General features: G+C 32.5%; 1 protein-coding gene across 2 annotated transcripts in view; it reads right to left on the bottom strand.

Moving 5' to 3' along the window:
• LOC143065410 (galanin receptor type 1-like) overlaps positions 1-22,462 on the bottom strand; it is a 68,589-nt gene that overhangs the window by 21,352 nt on the left and 24,775 nt on the right. The window contains exon 1 of one of the 2 annotated variants that reach the window (XM_076238965.1): positions 14,044-14,161. The exons of the other annotated variant lie outside the window; for it this stretch is intronic. Coding sequence (XP_076095080.1) covers positions 14,044-14,052 — 9 coding nt within the window. The 5' untranslated portion in view covers positions 14,053-14,161. Of the gene's footprint in view, positions 1-14,043; positions 14,162-22,462 lie in introns of those variants that run through there. 2 annotated transcript variants of the gene reach the window in all.

Raw genomic sequence — 22,462 nt, forward strand, 5'->3', positions numbered from 1 at the left:
CAAACTGTATGTCTATTTAATTTGTATTATATTGTCCAAGTCCTATCTTTATTTGCCCCAAATCACAATAACTCAAGGGTTTAAAATCATAAAAGCATGATTAATAAATGAAATCTGACTTTAAGATTCTTTTATCAATATTGATGCATTTAACCATATTCTTAAACATGTCAGATGGATAAGTCAGTGACGAAGGATGTCTTGTAGTCACATAAACATAAACACTTTAGGGGGATATCTGATTTACTTCTACATTAATGATAAAAAAAAGGGTCATTTGTGACACATTCCCCATTTCCTTTCTCCATTTTATTATCATGAAGTAACAGATACCGAAGAAGAGTTTATATAATGCAGGGTTCACACATTGCCGATTATTGCTCCTGTTTGAGATCAGACAGCAATACGACACGAAAAGTGAAAAAGTCGGATAAGTATCCTCATTTTCTGGAATGTCCTATCATGGTCTGAACGCAATCGTTTTAGTTCGTAACAGATTCCTACGGGTCGGGAAGGGTCCGAATAGTTCGGCAAAGCACCCCGATAGTTAGGAACGTCCCGTAACATTCGGGGCAACTCAGCCGATTTTGTCTAGTCGGATTACAATCGTGGCTATGTCGTGACAGATTCTGCTGTATCGGATCTAATTCCGAACAATGTTTTGTGTATTCTGGACGGTGTCCTGTGGAACGGGAATGATCTGGATTAATTTTTCATAGCTGTTTTTTCTGCCGATTGAGTCCAGATTGCATCCAGATTTTGTCGATTCCGAACCGGTTTTTGCCGAAACCGTTCGGAAACAGTCCCGTTATTAATACGAAATTCGTCAATGATACCCACGTCAGAGTACCGACAATTACAGAATACAATACGACTGAGACCAGACAAAGCCGTTTGCAATGCGATAGAGCGGACCGTGATAGGATTACGTTCCGATAGCACCTGATCATCCCGAATATGCCGACAGTTTTCGAACGGATAACTTCCATCAGCGTCGGTTCACTGTCTGGTAACTGTCTAATCTCTGTCGGATTACATTCGGTAGAGTCGGGACGCAATCGTGACAGACTCGGTCGAATATTACCTTGCGAAAAATACGAATCGGATTAGAAGCGGATTCAAAACGGGATTATCGGGACATATTCGCTTGGAAACGGTTGAATATCGACGCTTCCTAAACACTATCTGATTGTTGTCGTGATCAAATTATTTTTTGTACAAATTTTAATTAAAGTTTGAATTTCCATCCACGATTCACAGGATCTTGATCAGACTTTTAATAAATTTTAATCTGGAATGGTCCTGTCAAGGACGGTAGTAAAAATCGTGAATGTGTGACCCCAGCTTAAGGTAGTATCAAATATGCGTTAAAATATCACAACTTGAATACTTAACCTTTTGAATTTCAAATGTTATATAATTGCAAATTTGTTGAAACCGATTTGTACCTTAATGTTTTTTTTTGTATAAGCTCCTCTTAACAGTAACTTTTTTAATAGTAAGGCATTCATTATATTTATACAAAAGATAGATTATAAAAATCCACGAGTAATAGATCGCCAGGCTTCAATGCATGGATAATTTTCATGTACACTTATTTCAGATTCAAGTATCTAACATAAGTTTCAATAAATGGTACACAGGGGAGACATGGAGATAGTGTTAACGACACAGTAACTTCGTACTTATGTACTTGTGAGAACAAACGCATATTATTTTATTGAAAAAAAGTTATCATTTTATAACTAACAAAGACGTCCTGTTTAAAACACTTGACTTGTTCTTCATTTCACTCATTTTTGAAACTAGACGATACATGATGTTATTGCTATGGAAAATTCGAAGCAACAAAAAACAACAGACAAGTAATTAAATGAATGGTACAAATTTTACCCAATCAGATGCGCATTTCGACAGTCAATCTCTCTTCTATGATTCTCAAGGCCAATTTATCTCAAAAGTCTAAAGTTTGATACCAACATTGAAGAGCTTGACAAACCAAAGATAATAATTTGTAACGTTAGAAGAAGATCTTAGTTTATAATATTACATTTTCATTATTTATATCTGACTAAATATTATTATTTACTTCTCACAACAGATATAATAACATTTTTAATTAATCTCTTCACCAACCATAATCTTGTAGAGTAGAAGTTCAAGTGAAGTTTATAGTACTGGCAGAGGGCACAATGATCAGTTATTTGAACTGCCTGATTAAACCACCACTAAAAATTATTTGATAGTTTGTTTCAATGCTTTATGTTTTCCCGATGACTAGAGTTGTTCTTGACATTCCGATCATATAAACTAGACAAAACGAGGGGAAACGGTGGGACGATATCAATAAAATTGAAAATGGAAATGGGGAATGTGTCAAAGGGACAACAATCTGACCAAAGAACAGACAACAGCAGAAGGTAAAAAACAGGTCTTCAATGCAACGATAAATTCCCGCACCCGGAAGCGTCCTTCAGCTGACAAATGTATATAATAGTTCAGTGATAATGAACGCCATACTAAAGTCCATTTATCAATAACAATAACCTGTATCGTTTGAATAGAATGGACCAATTACTCATATAAGATATAATAACCTCATCAATACGACAGGTGCCACATGTGGAGCAGGATCTGCGTATCCTTCGAGAGCATATGAGATCACTCCAAGTCATTGTTGGTGTTCGTTTTGCTTAGAATTTTCTCTATTGTGTTTTTTCTGCATCGTTGTTTGTCGGTTTGTCTTTTGCTTTTTTAGCCCTGGCGCTGTTAGTTTTTTTTCTATCTATGAGTTTGACTGTCCCTCTGGTATCTTTCGCCTCTCTATTATAAAAGTATGTTCAAAGTCAGGATCGACACTAACAGATAGTGATTGAATATGGTATTCATAATATTCAATATACTAGTAATCGCTATAAGCCCACTTTCTCCCAAAAAGAGGTTGATTAGGAGGAATGTGAAATTAGGTAGCCGTCTCTTAACAATCTGTACTATATACCTTTAAAGTCAGATAGATATGGGTACTTGATACCGAACCACGATGACAGTTACGAAAATATAAGCCTTCACATAACAAATACAGTACTGATGAACTAAAATTTGTAAAAACCAGCGTTTCCGACATCAAACTGACCAATATATAGCTTATAGCTTAGGCTAGACAGAACGAACCAGTTTTGAACTTTATGACTAATTACCAATTTCTTTAATATTTCATATGGGTTTATGAATATGATTCATTTATAGTTAAAGATGAAAATATTACAGTTATACAAGATATACGAAACTACTTTGGGATTCAATAAAGGTCTGATTGTGTTACACGTGATAGGTTGCCTCTAGAGAAAATGGACAATTAAAAAGATCGCACCAAGACATTATTAGCAATAAGGGCAACCAATAATATTATATCATATATGATTTATTGTTTCAAAATGCGAAACAAATATGAACAAAATCTTCACGACTGTTTAAGCAAAAATAAAAAATTTAGAACCAATACGTTGTCAAATGTGTTAAAACAAAAACGAAATGAATTCATTTGAATTGTGAACACTTTTTCGAAACAATGAAAAAGAGAGACGAAAAAAACTAAATGGACATTAAAACTCAAAAGACAAAATCAAATTGACAAGCCATGGCGAAACAAAAAAAGGGACAACTAAAACAAGTAAGCAAATCAAGAACCCTTTCAAAAACGGGGGTTGATCTCAGGTGCCACAAAAGGGTAGGCAATTCCTACTTACTTTTACTGATATATACCAAACAGGATTGTCTGTTCTTATGAGGTATATGTTGATATCCTTCATTTTGATTTTTTCTGTTTAATCAGTTAGGATTCTACTTCGTCAAAATTATCTCCTTATTACGCCAGTTCATTTTCACAATCGTAGAAATGGAAGCCATTGTCGGGATGACGCGCTACCAATTTTGCTCTTGGAAACCGATAAATTTATCCACATTGCACCAGTACGATCCTCATATGTCAGTTGTATTTTAAAAGACAAATGTATCAACTCGCTAATGAGCATCAGTTGATGATCTTGTCTGCATTGATTCAACTTAAAACTATTGTCTGATCGGTTGTCAAGTGGAATTTTCGAAAATTCATAAACATTTAAAAAAAATCTAATTAAATATTTCGTGGAAGGGCAGACTAGATTTTTTTAATGGTTGAAGACTATAAACCCTAGTTATCGCACACAAAAAAATTATAATTTTTTGAAGATATGCATTTTCATCATCCAACTTGAAAGACTGTCGTCAAGTACTTTCAGTAAAAAATAGCTATTCGAACACACCTACTCTGTTTTTGTGATTCATTAGATAGGTATTTCACTTGACCCATATATTTTATCGTTTAGTACTGTGATTTTTTTATGTTATAAAGTCAACCTGTAGCTTTGATATATAAAAATGATAGAATCTGAAGCGAAACGATGTATGAAATATTCTTGCTTTGTACGATATCAAGACAAAATATTCAACTCAAACACGACCTAACATAAAAAGGTGCACTCGATTTTCTCTTTTCGATACAATTGTTACCCATTTTGGGGATTTTTTTCTTGAGTGACATAATGGAAGGGCAGACACAAACATTTTTGAACTAATAGATTGATATGTTTTCCGTCCGTGGTAATTTTTTCAAAGAAATCGGAGGTTATGCATTTTCTTCATCCGACTTGAAAGATACCCATGTCGTCGACTTGCAATCTAATTGTTCTGCAGAACTATGTTCTAGATAAATTAAAACTTATGGAAATGGTGTTTTTAAAATAAAACACCTCGTAATTGAAAGGAAAATTGTAATTTTGTTTGTTTCTATTAACTATGCTGACCATTGTTTTTGTTATTATAATACTGTGGATTCATTTATATTTGTGGGCACCAATTTTCGTTGATTGAGGAAAACATATATTCGTGGATAATTAATTTCGTGGTTTTGGCAAACCTGCATACATTCCTTATGAAAAATTGTATTCCGTTGAACATTTGAATTCACGAAATCCATATATATAACTTATATTAATGAATCCACAGTAAATGGAATATTTCCCAAATTCTGACCATTGTTTTTCTTTTAAAGAGGTATGGACTTTTCAAAGTAACCAGGATAGTTTAAGAATTGGATTTATTTATTTTTTTATACAATATAAATATAAAAGTAGTTTGTAGACTATAGTTTGAGTTTTATAGTCACAGAATTTGAAAGTGATAGCAGTTTATTGATGTCCCGCTGGAGGTAAAGGATAAAATTGAGAATGGAAATGGGGAATGTGCCAAAGAGACAACAACCCGACCATAGAGCAGACAACAGCAGAAGACCACCAACAGGTCTTCAATGCAACGAGAAATTCTCGCCCCCGGAGGCGTCCTTCAGCTGGCCCCTACACAAATATATACTGGTTGAGTGATAATAAACACCATACTAAACTCCAAATTGTACACAAGAAACTAAAAGTTAAAATGGTACAAGACTAACAAAGGCCAGAGGCTCCTGACTTGGGACAGGCGCAAAAATGCGGCGGGTTAAACATGTTTGTGAGATTTCAACCCTCCCCCTATACATCTAGCTAATGCAGAAAAGTAAACGCATAACAATAAGCACATTAAAATTCAGTTCAAGAGAAGTCCGAGTCTGATGTCAGAAGATGATAACGTATCAGGCAACACCAATGCACACACACTGTTACTGTCATTTTAACTTGTGAACGCATGTGAAACGTAAATTTCCTAATGCTATTAAAGGCTTATTAATAGAGCTTTCTTACAAATTGACGTACGCTTGACGAATCATACGTAAGACTCGTTTTAGGGATCCTTTATTTTGACATTTTGACATATTTAAATAATAGTCAATGAACTTTGGACCATTTACCTACATGCAACGACACTTATTAAATTAGATTTTTTTTAGATCTACAGAATTTCGGGACATACGATAAGTTAGTGTGAATTCACATTACTATAAGACGTGTCACGGTACTTTTCTATCCCAAATTCATATATTTGGTTTTTATGTTATATTGGTTGTTCTCATCGGATGTTGTCTGAACTTGGTCCGTTACTGTGTGTGTTACATTTTTTTAATGTTGTGTCGTTGTTCTCCTCTTATATTTAATGCGTTTCCCTCGGTTTTAGTTTGTTACCCCGATTTTGTCTTTTGTCCATGGATTTATGAGTTTTGAACAGCGGTATACTACTGTTGCCTTTATTTAAAATATAACACCATCAGGTGGAAGTAGATAACTCTAAAGCATATCTTAATTAAAGGGTAGTCCGGCAGAAAAAAATGCCCCTAATAACTAAACAAAATAGTGCTCCAACCCCCTCCCTCTACTCTTTCCAATATTTCAATATTGCATTGTTTAACCTTAGAAAATATCAAAGCAAATTCATTGTCTTCTTCCCTTACAAAAAAAAGGAAAAAAAATCAAAAAATCAAATACTTCCTTGATTCAATATTTGCAACGCCCAAAATAATAAAACGTAGAAAAAAAGATGATCTTCATACTATGTCATATGCTGGTGCTCGTTTAATAACTTGTGAATCATCGCCTCTCCCTGGGTTATATGCATCCTCCCCCTTTAAAGTGTTTATATGATATTCCGGCGTGAGGCTCTCCTAATCGTTATTTTAGCGTATAACTGCGTTTTGCCTACAGTCCTGAACTTTCATGAAATTTAAACCACTGGACGTTGAGTGACAACTTGTCTATCTTTCAAGTTTGTCTACTCTTTATAAAATCCACAACATATATTGTAATTTGTTTTAATCAATGTGTTATGTATTGCTTTGTAAAAGGTGAGACGTTAATAAAATATTGTATTGTATTGTATTGTATTGTATTATATGATGCAAACGTGTAGATTTATTTTCTTGATATACATTTAGGTGTTTGAATGTGTATGTAAATGAACAAAACAATCTACATTTATATAATTAGCTGATCTATATTAAAGCCCAAGGACAGATTTAGATGGGAATTCGCACAAGAGTGCCTCTACTCAACGGACACATTCCTAGCCTCAGATTCTAGATCTTTGCCTTAATCTATTAATCTATTATATACAATTAAGTCATATATAGAGAGAAAGAGAGTTTAATTTTCCAAAACAGCCCTTTTTTTCGTTTTTGCTTTGAGTGTAAGGGAACAAGTAATTCACTTCAAGAGAGTTATGCTTTTTTCCTTTTAAAATATTCTGATTCCCAATTTGACCCAAAAAAGTATTGTGGTCAAGAAGCAGATTACAAACAAAAAAATCTTAGTCAAGATTTTACCTGAAAAATAAATAAAATTGATTGATAGCGTCTAAAAACTAAGAAAAGAAAAACCCATAGCCCCTCCTTCAATGGTTGCTCTCGTTTTGTTTTTATCCCCCCCCCCCCCCCCCCCCCCCGGGCATTTTATACTTGTTTAACAGTGTGACCTTTGTAACTTTCATATTAAACTGAAGTTGCAATTAAATTTATAGTTTCATATTTGTCGGCTGCGATCACAAGAGTTACATTACCATTAATACAAAATAACGGTATCACAAAATCTGTTTTACTAGATTTATTTGAAATTACTTTTTCAAAACATTGTAGCATCATTGTTTTACAAATATCGATATTCCACGTTCACAATTTGCTGTAAATGTACTATACGAAATAAAAATGTGAATCTTGTCGTTAAATTTGTACTAACGAACTTCAACAATGCCATTAAAATTTTAATCGTGAAACTCGTGCTTAAACCGTTCCCGCGGAAATGTGTGTACTCGTGGTTTACGTAAGTAACGTATCGGACGTAAGTCCATTTGACACTATTTTCCTTTATTTTCTGATAGTAAAAGCGTGTATTATTTCCGATATGCTTATTTTTGAAAGATAACATGATTTGATTCAGAAAAGAATGCTGTTTTATCGGATAAAATAAAGACTGTAAATTGTTATTGTAGAAATGAAATACGTGCTCCCTTTACGTTCGTTCGTACTTTTCGTCAATTTGTAAGAAAACTCTACTTGACGAAGACATAAACATTTGATGTAATTTCTTGTAAAATAAAAATTTCCGATTTACGTATAATGAAATTACGAACAGTCTGCACACTTAGTTCATTAAATATTAATGACTGCACGCGAAGCTAGAAAGAATATTGTGACAAAACAACACGAATTTTATATAAATGTGTAAAGAAACTTAGCTATTAAAATGGGCCATATTATTTGAAATGAATATGTTCTACGACTATCTTAAAGTCATATGAAACCTCAAATTAGAAAAAAATGAAGCATATGTGTTTTAAACGAAATGGATAGTTTTCATTATTAAACTTTAAATATGTACATATACTTTTTTTCTGACGAAAGTTCTTTAATTTGTCCACATTCAGAAGAAGTTTACTTTTATTAATTGCTTGCTTGAAGGAAGCAATTCTCCGGACATATTGTCCTTAAGCAGATTCACCTTAGCGTGACCCGCCTCGTAAAAATCTGGTGTTCGCAATACGCATGGATCTGTCACTGAAATAAGCTATTATCTAATTGTACATGTTAAACACGTGCTCAGTGTCCTTGCTTTTTTGTTGATTGTTGAAAAAACGGATGGAGATCGTTAAACTTCGGCTTCAAAACACGAACTTTAATTACCTGCATATTTTCGCAACAACACTGATCGATTGAAAACCAAATGACGATTATACAAAGTATATGCGATAAAAAATGATAAAATCGTGCACAGAAGACTAAGTTTATATTGTATGTATGCATTGGTTCAAGAATTGGAATAACATTATTTTTCACCGGTCACTCGTTTCATATGACTTCGAGTTATATATCATACCATCGATACACTTGAAATGCTGTCCCATTTCCAATCCGACATTACAAAGCGACTTATAAATGTACTTGTTCATAAGTGAATATGTCTTCCGGTGCTATTGATACAAAACAAGATACGCGCTTCATAATACAGATCATGAGATAGGGATTCCTTTATAATTTACATTTGTATTCCCTTGTCTGAATGTTAGTCTGTTCAGTTTCTTGTGCATACATATTGATATGTGATCCGTGTTTTCAGTGCAGCCAAATTATAGAATCGTAAAATCTAGTATAAATGGTATCTCCTATTAATAACTTTTGAAAGCCAAAAATCACGAATGACACTTAAAAAAAAGAGAAGGAATTAATTTCAAAGTTCATATGTCTTTGGTGATTACTTGGATCTTTATTTGCATGACTATGAAAGTTGTTATAATTTTAACTAAAATGATAGGTATGCAAAATACGAATAACGTCTCTTTTTTCTTTCTTTAATAGGTCACGTGATTGAAATGAAGCAAGATGAAGATGTTTTCACTTAAAAACTAACAATTTACAAGTAATAAGTTAAGTACATTCGAAGCACTTTCCAGATTTATTTATATATCATTCAATCAAGAATCTTGTATAAGAAAGGAGTTACTGTTATTTGATCAGAAGGTAAAAACAAATAACATCCAAATTCAAATCAGATAACATTTGTCTTGTGGAGCTTGGTATTGAACACCAGTACACGAATTTTGATCTGAAACAGTCATGTTGATCTTAATAGGTATATTATATTTATGCAAGACTGGACAAAATGTTATCAAGTCATTTTCAGTCTTTCATCAGTTTTCAGGTTTGATGTTTATACCAAAATAGCCATTTCGGATCCCAGTTTGTTTCATTCAAGTAGCATTGGCTACTAAGTTGACATTATCCACACAACACTGGAACATCAAAATAACATTTGATGAAGTTGTTGTGTTTGAAGAACAGCTCAAATAGCTTTCACCAAAAAGCACATATATGAAATATTTTTAAGTCTAAGTACGTAAAACAACTTGCAATTTACAATTGTATGAGCTATGTGACCTAAAGTACCCAATAAAATAACCAAACCACTTAGCTTTGACGTTTTGTTTACAATCAGAATTGTATTTGGATCTTTTTTTATGATGTCAGACAATTTGATGTTTTCTTTTGAATACATTACAGGGTTGTTCGTTAGCAGCAATTTGATAAACTGAAAACAGACATTTCTTTATAACTATCGCCAACTGTTCCATTGAAGATCGGTTCTATATATTCCATAAAACAAGTCAATATATATTTGGACATTGATCTTTGTTAAAAAATACCTTGAAGTCTAGAACATTTTTTATTTCCTTTTCGTAAAGAGCAACCCTGGCTGATATAGACATTTTATTGTGATTTTTATTAACCTCCAGTAAGGAAACGACTTGTCTATGTGATAAAAACGACAAAAGTGCACGGGGAAATCTTCTTTTAATTGTAGAGAAAGACTCAGATGTAAAGTAAAGCGGATAGTTAAATACAGATAATGTAAAATCATTGCTGGTTAGACATGCGCAGGCAATTAGTTAAATGGGACGATACCATATCTTTTACATTCTACAAAACGTTGATTCTTATAATTAAATTAGAATCTGACATTTGTTGCTCACAAATCTTTGACATGAAAAGACCATGCTTAACTTGGGCAGACATTCATAATATGCTACTTGGAAAGGACAATTCAGCATTTGGAAACAACATAAACCATTGTGTTAACGTTTTGTGATCAAACGTCTCGGGTGTCAAAACTACTTTGTGTCAAACTACCAATTTGTTGAGCTGGTATGGATGTTGTTACTTTGTCAAAGAAAACAACCCGAGCAAAGAGCAAACAACAGCCGAGGACCATCAATGGGTCTTCAACGCAGCGAGAAAATCTCGCACTCGGAGGTGGTCCTCAGCTGGCCCCTAAATAAAATTGTGTACAAGTTTAGTGAAAAAATACATCATACTTATATATATGTATTTCACTTTGAAATTGTCTAAAATGCAGGTTGCGGGTTGCGGGTTGCGGGTTGCAGGTTGCGGGTTGCCACAAGGGGATAAGCATGGGATGGTGTAATCTACAACATTTTACTTGTTTCACTTGTTATAACAATTTTATGATCAATGTTTAAGGCATGGTATTTAATAACAATACACATCATTCTTGTGTAAATAAACTTACACCTACAAATAGAAATCTATCAACTTACATTAATTACAATATCTTGATGGGTTTATATAATATTATACACACATTTTCGTATGAACTTGAAAAGAAAGCTTAACAAACATTTGGGTAAAACCTTCAACAAACGGTAGATTCTCACCACTAACTAATACATATTAAGCACTTGACACGGTTTTAATTTTAAGTGGTAAATTAAAGACTTTTTGCCTTTAAACTAGATATATATATGAACATCATTGTATATATTTTTGATTAACAGTGTTTCTGGATTCTTTTTAGCTAAGTTCTATTGCATTCTTAGCAAGGGTCCTTCTCAAAAGTCTACCTATTCAAAAGTCTTGTTTTCGCTTGATACTCCTTTAAAGTTTTACTGGCTTATAAATACGGTATGAAAGGCATTTCAAGTTTTAGTAACATGTTGCAGGGGAAATAGAAATACCGAGCGTCTGTTAGTCCTTTCTTCGCCGGTCTGTCTATCCGGCTTTTGTTATCGCTCCCACGTGTACAACTCTTGCCATTTTTTTTTATAAAACTATTCTATAAATAGGTTATAATAGGTTAATATCAACAATATCTATGACAAGTTCTAAAAAGGTTGACGTATTTAAAAGAGTTATGACCCTAAGAAGTATCATTTTTTTTTAGAAAATGTCCTGTGAGCTGAACATATACATGTATACCTGGGTTTTTTGTTGCAGTCCTTGAGTAAAGTTTCAAAGAAACTGAGAGTTGAGAAACTATGATAATTGCAAAAGACAAGCAAAAATTTTGAATCACTAAATATAGACCATCAAACAGAGCTGCCCCTTCTGCCAAAACAAATCTCAATTTTTCGGAAAACATTTGAAATACTCTGTAGAGCCTCCAGGATTACTTGGACATGTCTTCCCATTTTAAAATTTCTGTATTCGGTCCTGTCTTTCATGTATTGTCAAAATATTAATTTGCATGTATATTTATAAGAATTGCACTTCTAATTTTCATCAGGACCCAAAATTGAGCCAACTTGAAGGTTCTGTGTTGAAGGCCGTATTGTAAAATAATTCTGCTTACTTTAACTTCATTGTCTTGGATGGAGAGTTGTCTCAATGGCACTCGTACCACATCTTCTTATTTGTGTACTAGTGTTGTACTCATGTTGTTTTTGTATCAGGATCATATGTTCTACTAACCTCTAGTTTTCAGTAAGTGTTAATTTCTGCCAATTTAAAGCACAAGAGTGCACACGGTAAAATGTATCGCCTTCTTTACTAGTCATTGATATTATGTTGATAGTTCTAACTATATAGCTTTACTACAACTGTCACATTAATTTAACATTTACCAAGAAAACTAAACATTGACCAATGAACCATGCCAGACAGAAAGACATGTACAGCTAACAATTCTTCCGTACAACAAATATAGTTGACCTATTACTTATAAATTAAGAAAAACAGACCAAAACACAAAAACTTAACACTGAGCAATGAACCGGGAAAATGAGGTCATGGTCAAATAAAACCTGCGCGACTGACAGATAGATCATCAAATATTTCCATACACCAAATATAGTTGACCTATTGCATATAGTATAAGAAAAAAAGACCAAAACTCCAAACTTAAGTTTGACCACTGAACCATGAAAATGAGGTCAAGGTCAGATGACACCTGCCGGCTAGACATGTATATTTTACAATTATTTCATACATAAAATATAGCAGACCTATTGCATACAGTATAAGAAAAATAGACCAAAACACAAAAACTTTACTATAACCACTGAACCATAAAAATGAGGCCAAGGTCAGAAGACACCTGCCAATTGGACATGTACACCTTACAGTCCATCCATAAACAGAATATACTAGACCTATTGCTTATAGTATCTGAGATATGCAATTGACCACCAAAACTTAACCTTGTTCACTGTTCCATGAAATGAGGTCGAGGTCAAGTTAAAAAGGAAGGATAAAATCATCAGAGACACAGATTCCACCACTATAACTCATGTATTACAATATTTTGCCCACTTTCAACAATTAAATATTAAGTATTTAAATATTAAAAAAAAATAACTGTCTGGAGTGGAGAAATATCGTAACACACTTGTTGCATTTGTGGAATCTATATATTTCTTAATATTTAAATGTAAGTTGTATTTTATGATAGTTCATAACATATTATAAAGATTGAGAGTGAACACGAATGTGGCACTTTTATTTTTGACAAAAAAAACATCTGAAAAGTGACATAGTATGGTCCGAGTACACAGTTATTTCGTAGTGCATTTCTTTTAGACAATAAATGAAAATTTAAAAAATCCCACCTGCGCTTTCCCAATAATATTTTTACAGTGTGTTGTACTACTTTTGGGACAAATTATATCAAAATTATAGAAAACTTCATCAGCTCTAACTCAAAATATGGACAATCTTATGTTAAGGGGGTCTTGAAATCTTTTGACAGCTTCCGCAGTGCTAATTTTTGACCTTTTTCAGCTGGACCTAATCACTACTTTACATTAATATTTATGACCCAACTTTTTTTACAGTGTAATTTCACCCCCCAACTTGCTATATGAGGCATAAAACATGGAGAAATAAATTTGGAAGGGGTATAACAAAAATTGGCAAGTAACACACTGTCCACACTAAGGACTACATTCGTGGACTACGAAAATCAAAGGACGATAACTGTGTACTCGGACCGTATGGCATATTTGATTGATTTTTCCGATTGCAGCTTGAATTTGAGGGTCTTAATTGACTCAATCAGTTCAAATCTTTCACATGAAATTTAATTAGGCCAAAATCAGCCTTAACCATACATACATGTACACCTTTATATACTCAAAGGATTCTCTTTTTGAAAATAATAAATACTATTTTTACTTTTCAATCAAAGTCAAATTGTAAATGGACAATTGTAGTGGAACTGGCTCAAGTACACCCCCCCCCCCCCCCCCCAAAAAAAAAAGAGAAAAGAAAGTAAAAATAGCAGAAATAAGAATACTTACCCTTTTCATTTATTTTGGCTGGGTCTGCAAACTTATGTGGACTCTCAAGCGTCTCTGTAATGTCTAAATTTTTATTTTGCGTCTTTAAATAATAAAACTGACTGCCAAAGAAAGCAAGTTATTTTGTTTGCTTTTTGTACTAAATTATGTTCATGCAAGAAAAGGCATATACAATTATTTAAACCTAATAATTTCATAATATTAGCCTCAAAGATGTTAAATGTCCACTGAAAGGAATTTAATTGTTTATGTAACTAGATAAAGACAGATTAATGTGTTCTATGATAGAACCTGTTCAGCCTATGTAAATAAGTTTTCATTGCTTTCACTTTAATTAGAATCAATGTTGAGAACTATTAATAGCAATTGAGCAGTATGATAAGCATCAAAAGATACATGTATGTGTATTAAACTTATGATTATTGAATTTGAATTATAATGAAATGACAAAATCAAAAACTGACAACTGAAAACTGACCAAAAACTTCTACCCTACTTTTAAGCTTTATTACTACAGGATGTGTTCTGTTAGAAATGATTTTAAATTTATTAGTCATGGGGTAGATTTTATACATGTATTTTCATACATATATTTATGTGTGACCTGCAACCTGCAAACTTCAACCTGCAACCCGCAACCCGCAACCTGCAAAATAGCACTTCCCTTTCACTTTCAAGTTTTTGGGGCATGTGAGTTCTTGATGAAGGTAACTATAGAAGAGCACTTGTATGCAAAAGTGATATTTTCATTTTTTGTTGAACAGGAAGGATGTAAGATTTTTTAAAATGAAAAAAAAATAACAAAAATGGTCTCTTCTAAATTCGGTTCATTTAATCTTAACTTTGAAAGATATTTGCTCCATAAAAGAGGATAAAGATAGAAATTTGAAACATTTAAATTTATTACCCACTACAAGCTGTGAAAACACCTACATATTTTTAACCATCTAATATAAACAAATTGTTATGTCTACACTTTTCTAAAATAAATTTGCTATTGTGCACAAATAGAAACTATTTCTAGTTATATCCACATTAATCATGTGACACTTTTTTTACAATTCGTCGGCAAACATATCTGAAGAATCAAAATTAGCACTTGTTATTGTAGTTTGTTTATTTGATTTAGGATGTAACACGTCTTCTGGTTGCTGAAAGTATTTTGTCTCCAGCTGAAAGGCATGTCATTTGAGTGTGACCATATCAACATTTTCTCCATGATTTACTACTTAGAATTGAATTGTATTCTGTCTTTTTAAAATAACCTCAAACATATGGTGCACTTTTAAATAACCTGCTACGTGGTTTATTCAGTGTACACCATATTCTGTTTGTTATTTCTTCATAGACAGAAAATAAATTACTTTTTTTTTCTTAATCATATTATTCTGCCATTCATATCGTTAAAAATTGCAGAAAAAAAAACATTTCGTATTGAGACTATAATTTACATCTTGACTTTAGTTGACGGCCAAAACCCAAAGCTCAAATCGGAACGAGAGCTGACGTCACATTCTCAAACTAAAGTAGAAAATGTGTATCTTCTTATTGACCTCAAATGTTTACGTTAAAACAACAAGTCAGATCGCGTGGTAATTAATTGTTAGCTTGATTGTTATATTATCTGTAGATTATTTTGTTTTCTCTCAGTATCAATGAGCCAGAACAGACTAAATGACCAATCAGAATATTGCTAATGAGGTGAAAGCAATGAAGACAAGAGCCCATCACCAAAAATGTAAACAATGTACAAAGTACAAATATGGTGATAACAGATCATAAAATCATTAAATATTTCATATACATGTAGACAGCTTTGTCCTCTAGATTATCTATCAATACATGGAAGATTCCATTTTCAAATAAGGGTATCAAGTGTCGTTAGTCGTTGGAAAGAGAAAGCAAAGACTGCAAATGATATTTACTTTTCTCCCTTCAATCAATTGGAACTCAACTTACTTTTTGTAAGGCAGTTTTTGAAGGGGTAGTTGTAATTTTGATGCGGAATGTGATCTTCACTTTTTTACGAAGACGTGTTAACGTAAGACCAATGTTGTAACTTTTTTTAGTAGTACACACACAGCATATCAAGAATTCAAATGCATTCAACTCTTTATATTCATATGACACTGTTTTTAGGAAGTCAGGAATTAGACAGTTTTTTTCATTCGTTTGATGCGTTTTGTCATTTAATTTTGCCATGTGATTATGGACTTCCCGATTTAATTTTCCTCAGAGTTCACTACTTTTGTGATTTTACTTCTTACAGATGGCTGTTGTGACTTGAGCCGTAAATAAAACATGACACAAAATATAAATTATTCTTATATTGACATTCGTATAGGTTATTGATATGGTAATCCTGTCAAGTGAGAGTGGTAAATTGTAATATATATGGAAACCTAAATGATTTAAACATTTAACGCGAAATTGTAATCTATTATAATAATATATTGATTTTCAATCATGCTCACAAAACAATTTAAACAAATGTCTATTTTCTGTAATATAAATTCACTTTACACTTTAATTTTAATAAATCTTAAAGACAACCGACAATTTAATTGAAACAGAAACAATGGATAAGCGTTGATTCTTGAAAAAGAAACCATAAGCCCGTAGAGCGAATGGTTTGTTTTTCATGGATCAACGCTTATCCATTGTATCTATAACTTAAACTATTGTGTTAATGTCTTTTCAAAATTAAAGCCTATTTTTAATTAGAAGGTATTCTGTGTGAGTTTAAATGACCATGTCATCGTGACAAACGATATATTACAATACATTGTTTATCACAATTAAATGGTTAAAACAATACAAAGATAACACAACACGTCTGCCATTTAATGTTACATACCAGCTCCTTTAGTTTAAACATATTTATTTATAGTGGATTGGGAAACAAGTTAAGCAACTTATATTATTCCCTTTCCACTTTGCGGGTGCGAGTGCTGCCTTGTAGCGGCATTAACCTGCTCTTTTTTCGAAATCTACAAGGGTGTCTTTAACGTGCAAGAGATATGGCTTTCTCTTAACACGGGTTAGCCATTTATCGTCCCCTTCCGACGGACTATCTAAAACAGCTGGGATGTAAAATAGTTATCCCATTCGGACTTGGTGTGTCAGTGTAAGACCACACTCTCGCCTCCGGCCATCGGGGTGATCTTACACTGACACACCGCGTCCTCGTGGGATAACTATTAAATCTTCATATATCAGGCATCTAGATATATCTTTTTTGACATAATGAGACATATTCGATCTTATTCATGTTATTTCTTATTAAATCGAGAATAAAAATTTAAAATGTGTCAAAAAACGGGGACAACAACTTGACAAAGATCATATATATAGTATATATATATAAAGCATGTGTCCGAAATTTCTAACAAGAAGCCTTATTCTAGACGATTTTCTAGCATAAGAATTTGCGAATAAACAGATAAAATCATACTGTATTAATTTATAAAACAAAAATGGACAACTAGAATGTAAACATTTTCATTTCAAACGTGGAAAGCCAACAATGATATGATAATAAACGATAAAACTCGCTTTTATCAAACAAAATATCCACAATAACTTACAAACCAAGAGACAAAAACAGGAAATCTAGAGAATAGGAAAAACAAAAAGAATACAAGGATTCGAACCTAATCCGACACATTCTAACTCACTGAGCTTAACCATGAAACCTCGCCGCTACCAACTCATCCTATACGATTTCCAATTATTGTATATATAAAGGAACAGTCCCTGTGTATCCGTTGTACCGATGTGTAACATATATTCATTTATATATATAAATTAGACAATTAAATTGTAACCTGTTGGTAGCCGAGAGGTCTCGTCGATATGTTGATGTTAGTAACACGTCACACAATTCATGGACGGGTTCAACTCCCAGTGAAGGCATTTAGAAATTACAAAAATTAAAGGTAAGGTTTTAAAATAATTCCATTAGTGAACAGAAATCAGTAAATTGGCCAATTCAAACTTAATGAAATTAGACACACAAAGAACACAATTGAATATAATTTGGTGAGTCAATTCCAGCGACGGATTTATGAAGCGTTGATTCTAGAAAAAGAATCCACGATAAATGAATAGGCTGACATCACCACAATGGTTTATGGTACATGTAAATCCAATTCTATTTTTGTTTCTTGTTATAAATTTTATGTTGATAACTGTTTAATGAGTATATTCGATAATGTCTCATTTTTTTCTCGTTTATTTGTACGCGTGCATCCCTTCATATTTCTTTCACCCTTTTTTGTATAGAACATCACCTACAATGTATATACGTGATTTGAATAAACCAAAATATATTTGTTTGTGAAACTGTTTAAGGTGGATATTTCCAAAGAAAAATAATTAAAATTAAGAACTCGAAGGAAGAAAACACCATGCTAACGAAATAAGACGAACATATTAGCAAAACAAATTCGCCAAACCCACCAACCAAACAATAAAAATTGAAAAATTGAATCCATTATAATCGGAGCCAAATCACTTGTTTCGAAAACGTTTGCAATTCCAGCTTTATTTTTCCACCAGGTGCTTAAAAAGTAAAATCACAAAAATACTAAGCTCAGGGGAAAATCAAATCGGAAAGTCCTTAATCACATGACATAATCAAATGACAAAACACATCACAAACGAATGGACAACAACTGTCATATTCCTGACTCGGTACAGGCATTTTCAAATGTAGAAAATGGTGGATTAAACCTGGTTTTATAGCGCTAAACACTGTGTATGACAGTGTCGTCAAATTCTGTTATATTTACAATGATGCGTGAACTAAACAGGCATTATAAATAAAATAGTCAAAATATGGGTACAGCAGTCATTATCGTGTTACAATTCTAAAAGAAACAATTTCGCGTGTCTGACGTCAGAAAATGTATGCGTCACATATTTTTGTCGTTCAATGTTTATACAAAATAAACTCATCATAGATACCAGGACTACATTTAGTATACACGCCAGACGCGCGTTTCCTCTACAAAAGACTCAGTGACGTTCGAATCCAAAAAAGTAAAAAAGGCCAAATGAAGTAAGAAGTTGAAGAGCATTGAGGACCAAATTTCTGAAAGTTTTGCCAAATACAGCTAAGGTAATCTATGCCTGAGGTAGAAAAGCCTTAGTTTTTCAAAAAAATAAAAAAATTGTAAACAGTAAATTTATAAATATAACCATATCAATGACAATTCAAGTCAGCACAAAAAGTACTGACTACTGGGCTTGTGATACCCTCGGGGAAACAAACAACTCTAAAATATCACATGAACACTGTTAGCATACAGGGTTAAACAATCAAAAGTATGTAAAAATTACTTTCAGAAATAGACCGAGATTTAAAATGGTACAAAAGTTCTGTAGAATTTAAATGGTTCATTCAACTACATAATTTTTGACGTTTGTGGTTCCACGTATTTGCTAATTTATAATAGAATATAACGTAATGACATGTAATAACACACTGACAGGATATTTTAAAGTACAGAGTCACGTTATAAGAACCAACGATACACAAGAAGTCGCATATACAAAACACACTAGCAAAAATGAAAGATAATACAAAGTACCGAGCCACGTTAAAAGGATATCACAGAAAACAATCCAACAGTAAAAGTAATATTAATATTAGATCAAAGACGATTTAAAAAAAAACACTTTCTTCAAATAATAAAACGGTGTTTTTTTTAATGTTTTCGCCTAAATCACCAAAGTTATACACCTTTCGTTCTGATTCTTTGACAAAAAGTAATTTTAAGGGATGTTCATAAAATGTTCAAAATATTTTATCAGTATTGTATTTATGTTTGTATTTTCAAATCAAATTGTCAAAGAAATAAGCGTGGTTGCAAGACTATTCCGGTTTACTTCCTAGATTGAATGAACATGCCAAGATTTATTTATCTAATCATCCTACAAAAGATAATTATTAAAATCATGCAACCGACAAAGAAACTGTTGTTTGTTGAATGGTTGAATGTTGTTGTGCTGGTACTAAATCATTGACGTTTACTTAAAGTCTTCATGTGTTGATATTTAGTCAGAAAACAGTCAAATAAAATTGAGAATGGAAATGGGGAATGTGCCAAAGAGACAACAACCCGACCATAGAAAAAAACAACAGCAGAAGGTCTCCAACATGTCATCAATGTAGCGAAAAAAAAACCCGGAGGCGTCCTTCAGCTGGCCCCTAAACAAATATATACTAGTTCAGTGATAATGAACGCCATACTAATTTTCAAATTGTACACAAGAAACTAAAATTAAAACATTTAACATTACATTTTGAAAAGTTAATATATATATATTCATTTACACCACACATTATGCTGTGATGGCAGTGTTTTTTTTAAAATTTGTTTATATTCATGATTGGGAAATAAACTTTTAATCAGTCCATATATGTAATATATATGAATAGCAATATATAAATAAATCTCATCCAAAAGACATTTAAATTTAAAATTAACTATACAAATAATGCTGATGCGATGTCAATATAAGTTTGATAAGACTGGTGTTCAAATATAACTGTTCTTAATATAGGGTACAGTAGTATACCGATGTTCAATAGTTATTAAGCGATAAAGCGAAAACCAAACGTATAAGAATGTAGTGAGTTACAGAAGGCACTCACTATATTCTTGTGAAATTCAGCTTTATCTTAGATTTCAAGAATACTCATAACGTAGTTTAAATCATTATATAAGGCCTTATGTAGAAGTAACTTACTTTTCAACATGTTCCAAACTCCAACATTGTATTAATTAGCATCACTTTGCACTGTTTCTATAATTTCATTACTTATTAATTTTATATTGAGATGAAATATCATTGATAGTATAAAGTTTCTTTAAAATAACGGTTGTGAACTATATATTGTTGAATTTATAGAAACACTACTGTTTTTCCTACCTCGCAATAGATTGATATAGCCTTGTTTTTGTTTAACAAATAAGATTTTTTTTAAATTTTATATTGCTCTTCAAGTTCAAAATCCTGGCATCTTTGATAAGTTGTTTCCAAACCTAAAATGTCTTTAATCGTTTTTTTTTTCTCGAAAATATTTCCTTCTGTGTAGTTTTAAGATGTCCGTGTAGATGGTTAACCAGTCTATTATTTTTCTTTGAGCTCTTTTTTTTTAATCAAGTTTGAATCAAAATTAAAAGCAGATAATGAATTTATTTGTTGTGTTCCTAAAGTATATAAGCCCGATACTGCATTTTTTTGCTTTCGATTATCGTAATATAAACTCTGGTTACATGTATTAAAAAAACAAACACATTATGTTGTTATTAATTCCTGAACCTAGTTGGTGTTTTTATAGATATATTCATGACAGAAGGGAGAAAGGGATATCACTTACATTTCTTTGAAGAATGTACGATCTATATAAAGGTGTTGAAAGGGCTGCAATGTGTTCCTGGATTATCACACCTTAATTAATTTGATTTTTAGTTGCAAACATTTTCTGTGCTCAAGTTACATATGCGGCAACATCTTTGACAGTCAACAAACTGTTAAGAATGAGATTCTATCTTTTATCTTATTATTAAAGAATGTAATTAAGAACACACGGTGATGAATGGTTTCCGTCTAACTATTCAAACTTCATTGAAAATCAGCTTCTCTTAAAGGACTCTTACTTTGATGATATGATTAAAAGGAAGCATTCATCAAAGACATGAAAATGATGAAAGACTAGATATAAATAAAGTAACTTTGGTCTCACTAATCATGTATGATTACAAAGCGTAAAACAAATTAGAATCTAATTGGTTTTCAATTTGATATTTCAATTTAATTGTTGAAATTTAATCAACCAATTACTGTGATCATCAACAGTACTGTGAATAAAAGATTATGGAATATATGTCAGAATAGAAATTCACCACACGAGGATTATAAAAGGTCATGGCATATACGGATCACTTTATTTCCCCTGGATTATAATGCCCCTTTTTATCTCGATACCAAAATGTGAAGTATTCCAGATTAGACACAACCAAAAGAATAATTAAAGGCAGCTGTTTTAGGTACTGGTCGGAAATTATCCAAGAAATCTGTTTCCTTCTTGCCAGATTCTTTATCGTGTATCCCACATAGTTTAACCATTTTAATACACGAGTAATTACTCTGCTATTGTTATTATATTGTTTATTTCCTGACGGAGACGTCATGACGATAAAATAATCCGAACACAGAGGAGAGGTTAATAGGATTTATATTGATATAGAGCGGCAAAACTTGTGACAAAAGGATATTCGAAACCAGGAGGTCACATGATAGCTCATTGAGCAGTCATATGATAAATAGACACATGATACATGATTTTTCTTATATTCGAAATAGTTGAATGATGGCTAGATCAATGACAACAAACTAAAATCAGAAT

The sequence above is a fragment of the Mytilus galloprovincialis genome, chromosome 2, assembly GCF_965363235.1.
Source record: "Mytilus galloprovincialis chromosome 2, xbMytGall1.hap1.1, whole genome shotgun sequence".
In the NCBI taxonomy this organism is placed as follows: domain Eukaryota; kingdom Metazoa; phylum Mollusca; class Bivalvia; order Mytilida; family Mytilidae; genus Mytilus; species Mytilus galloprovincialis.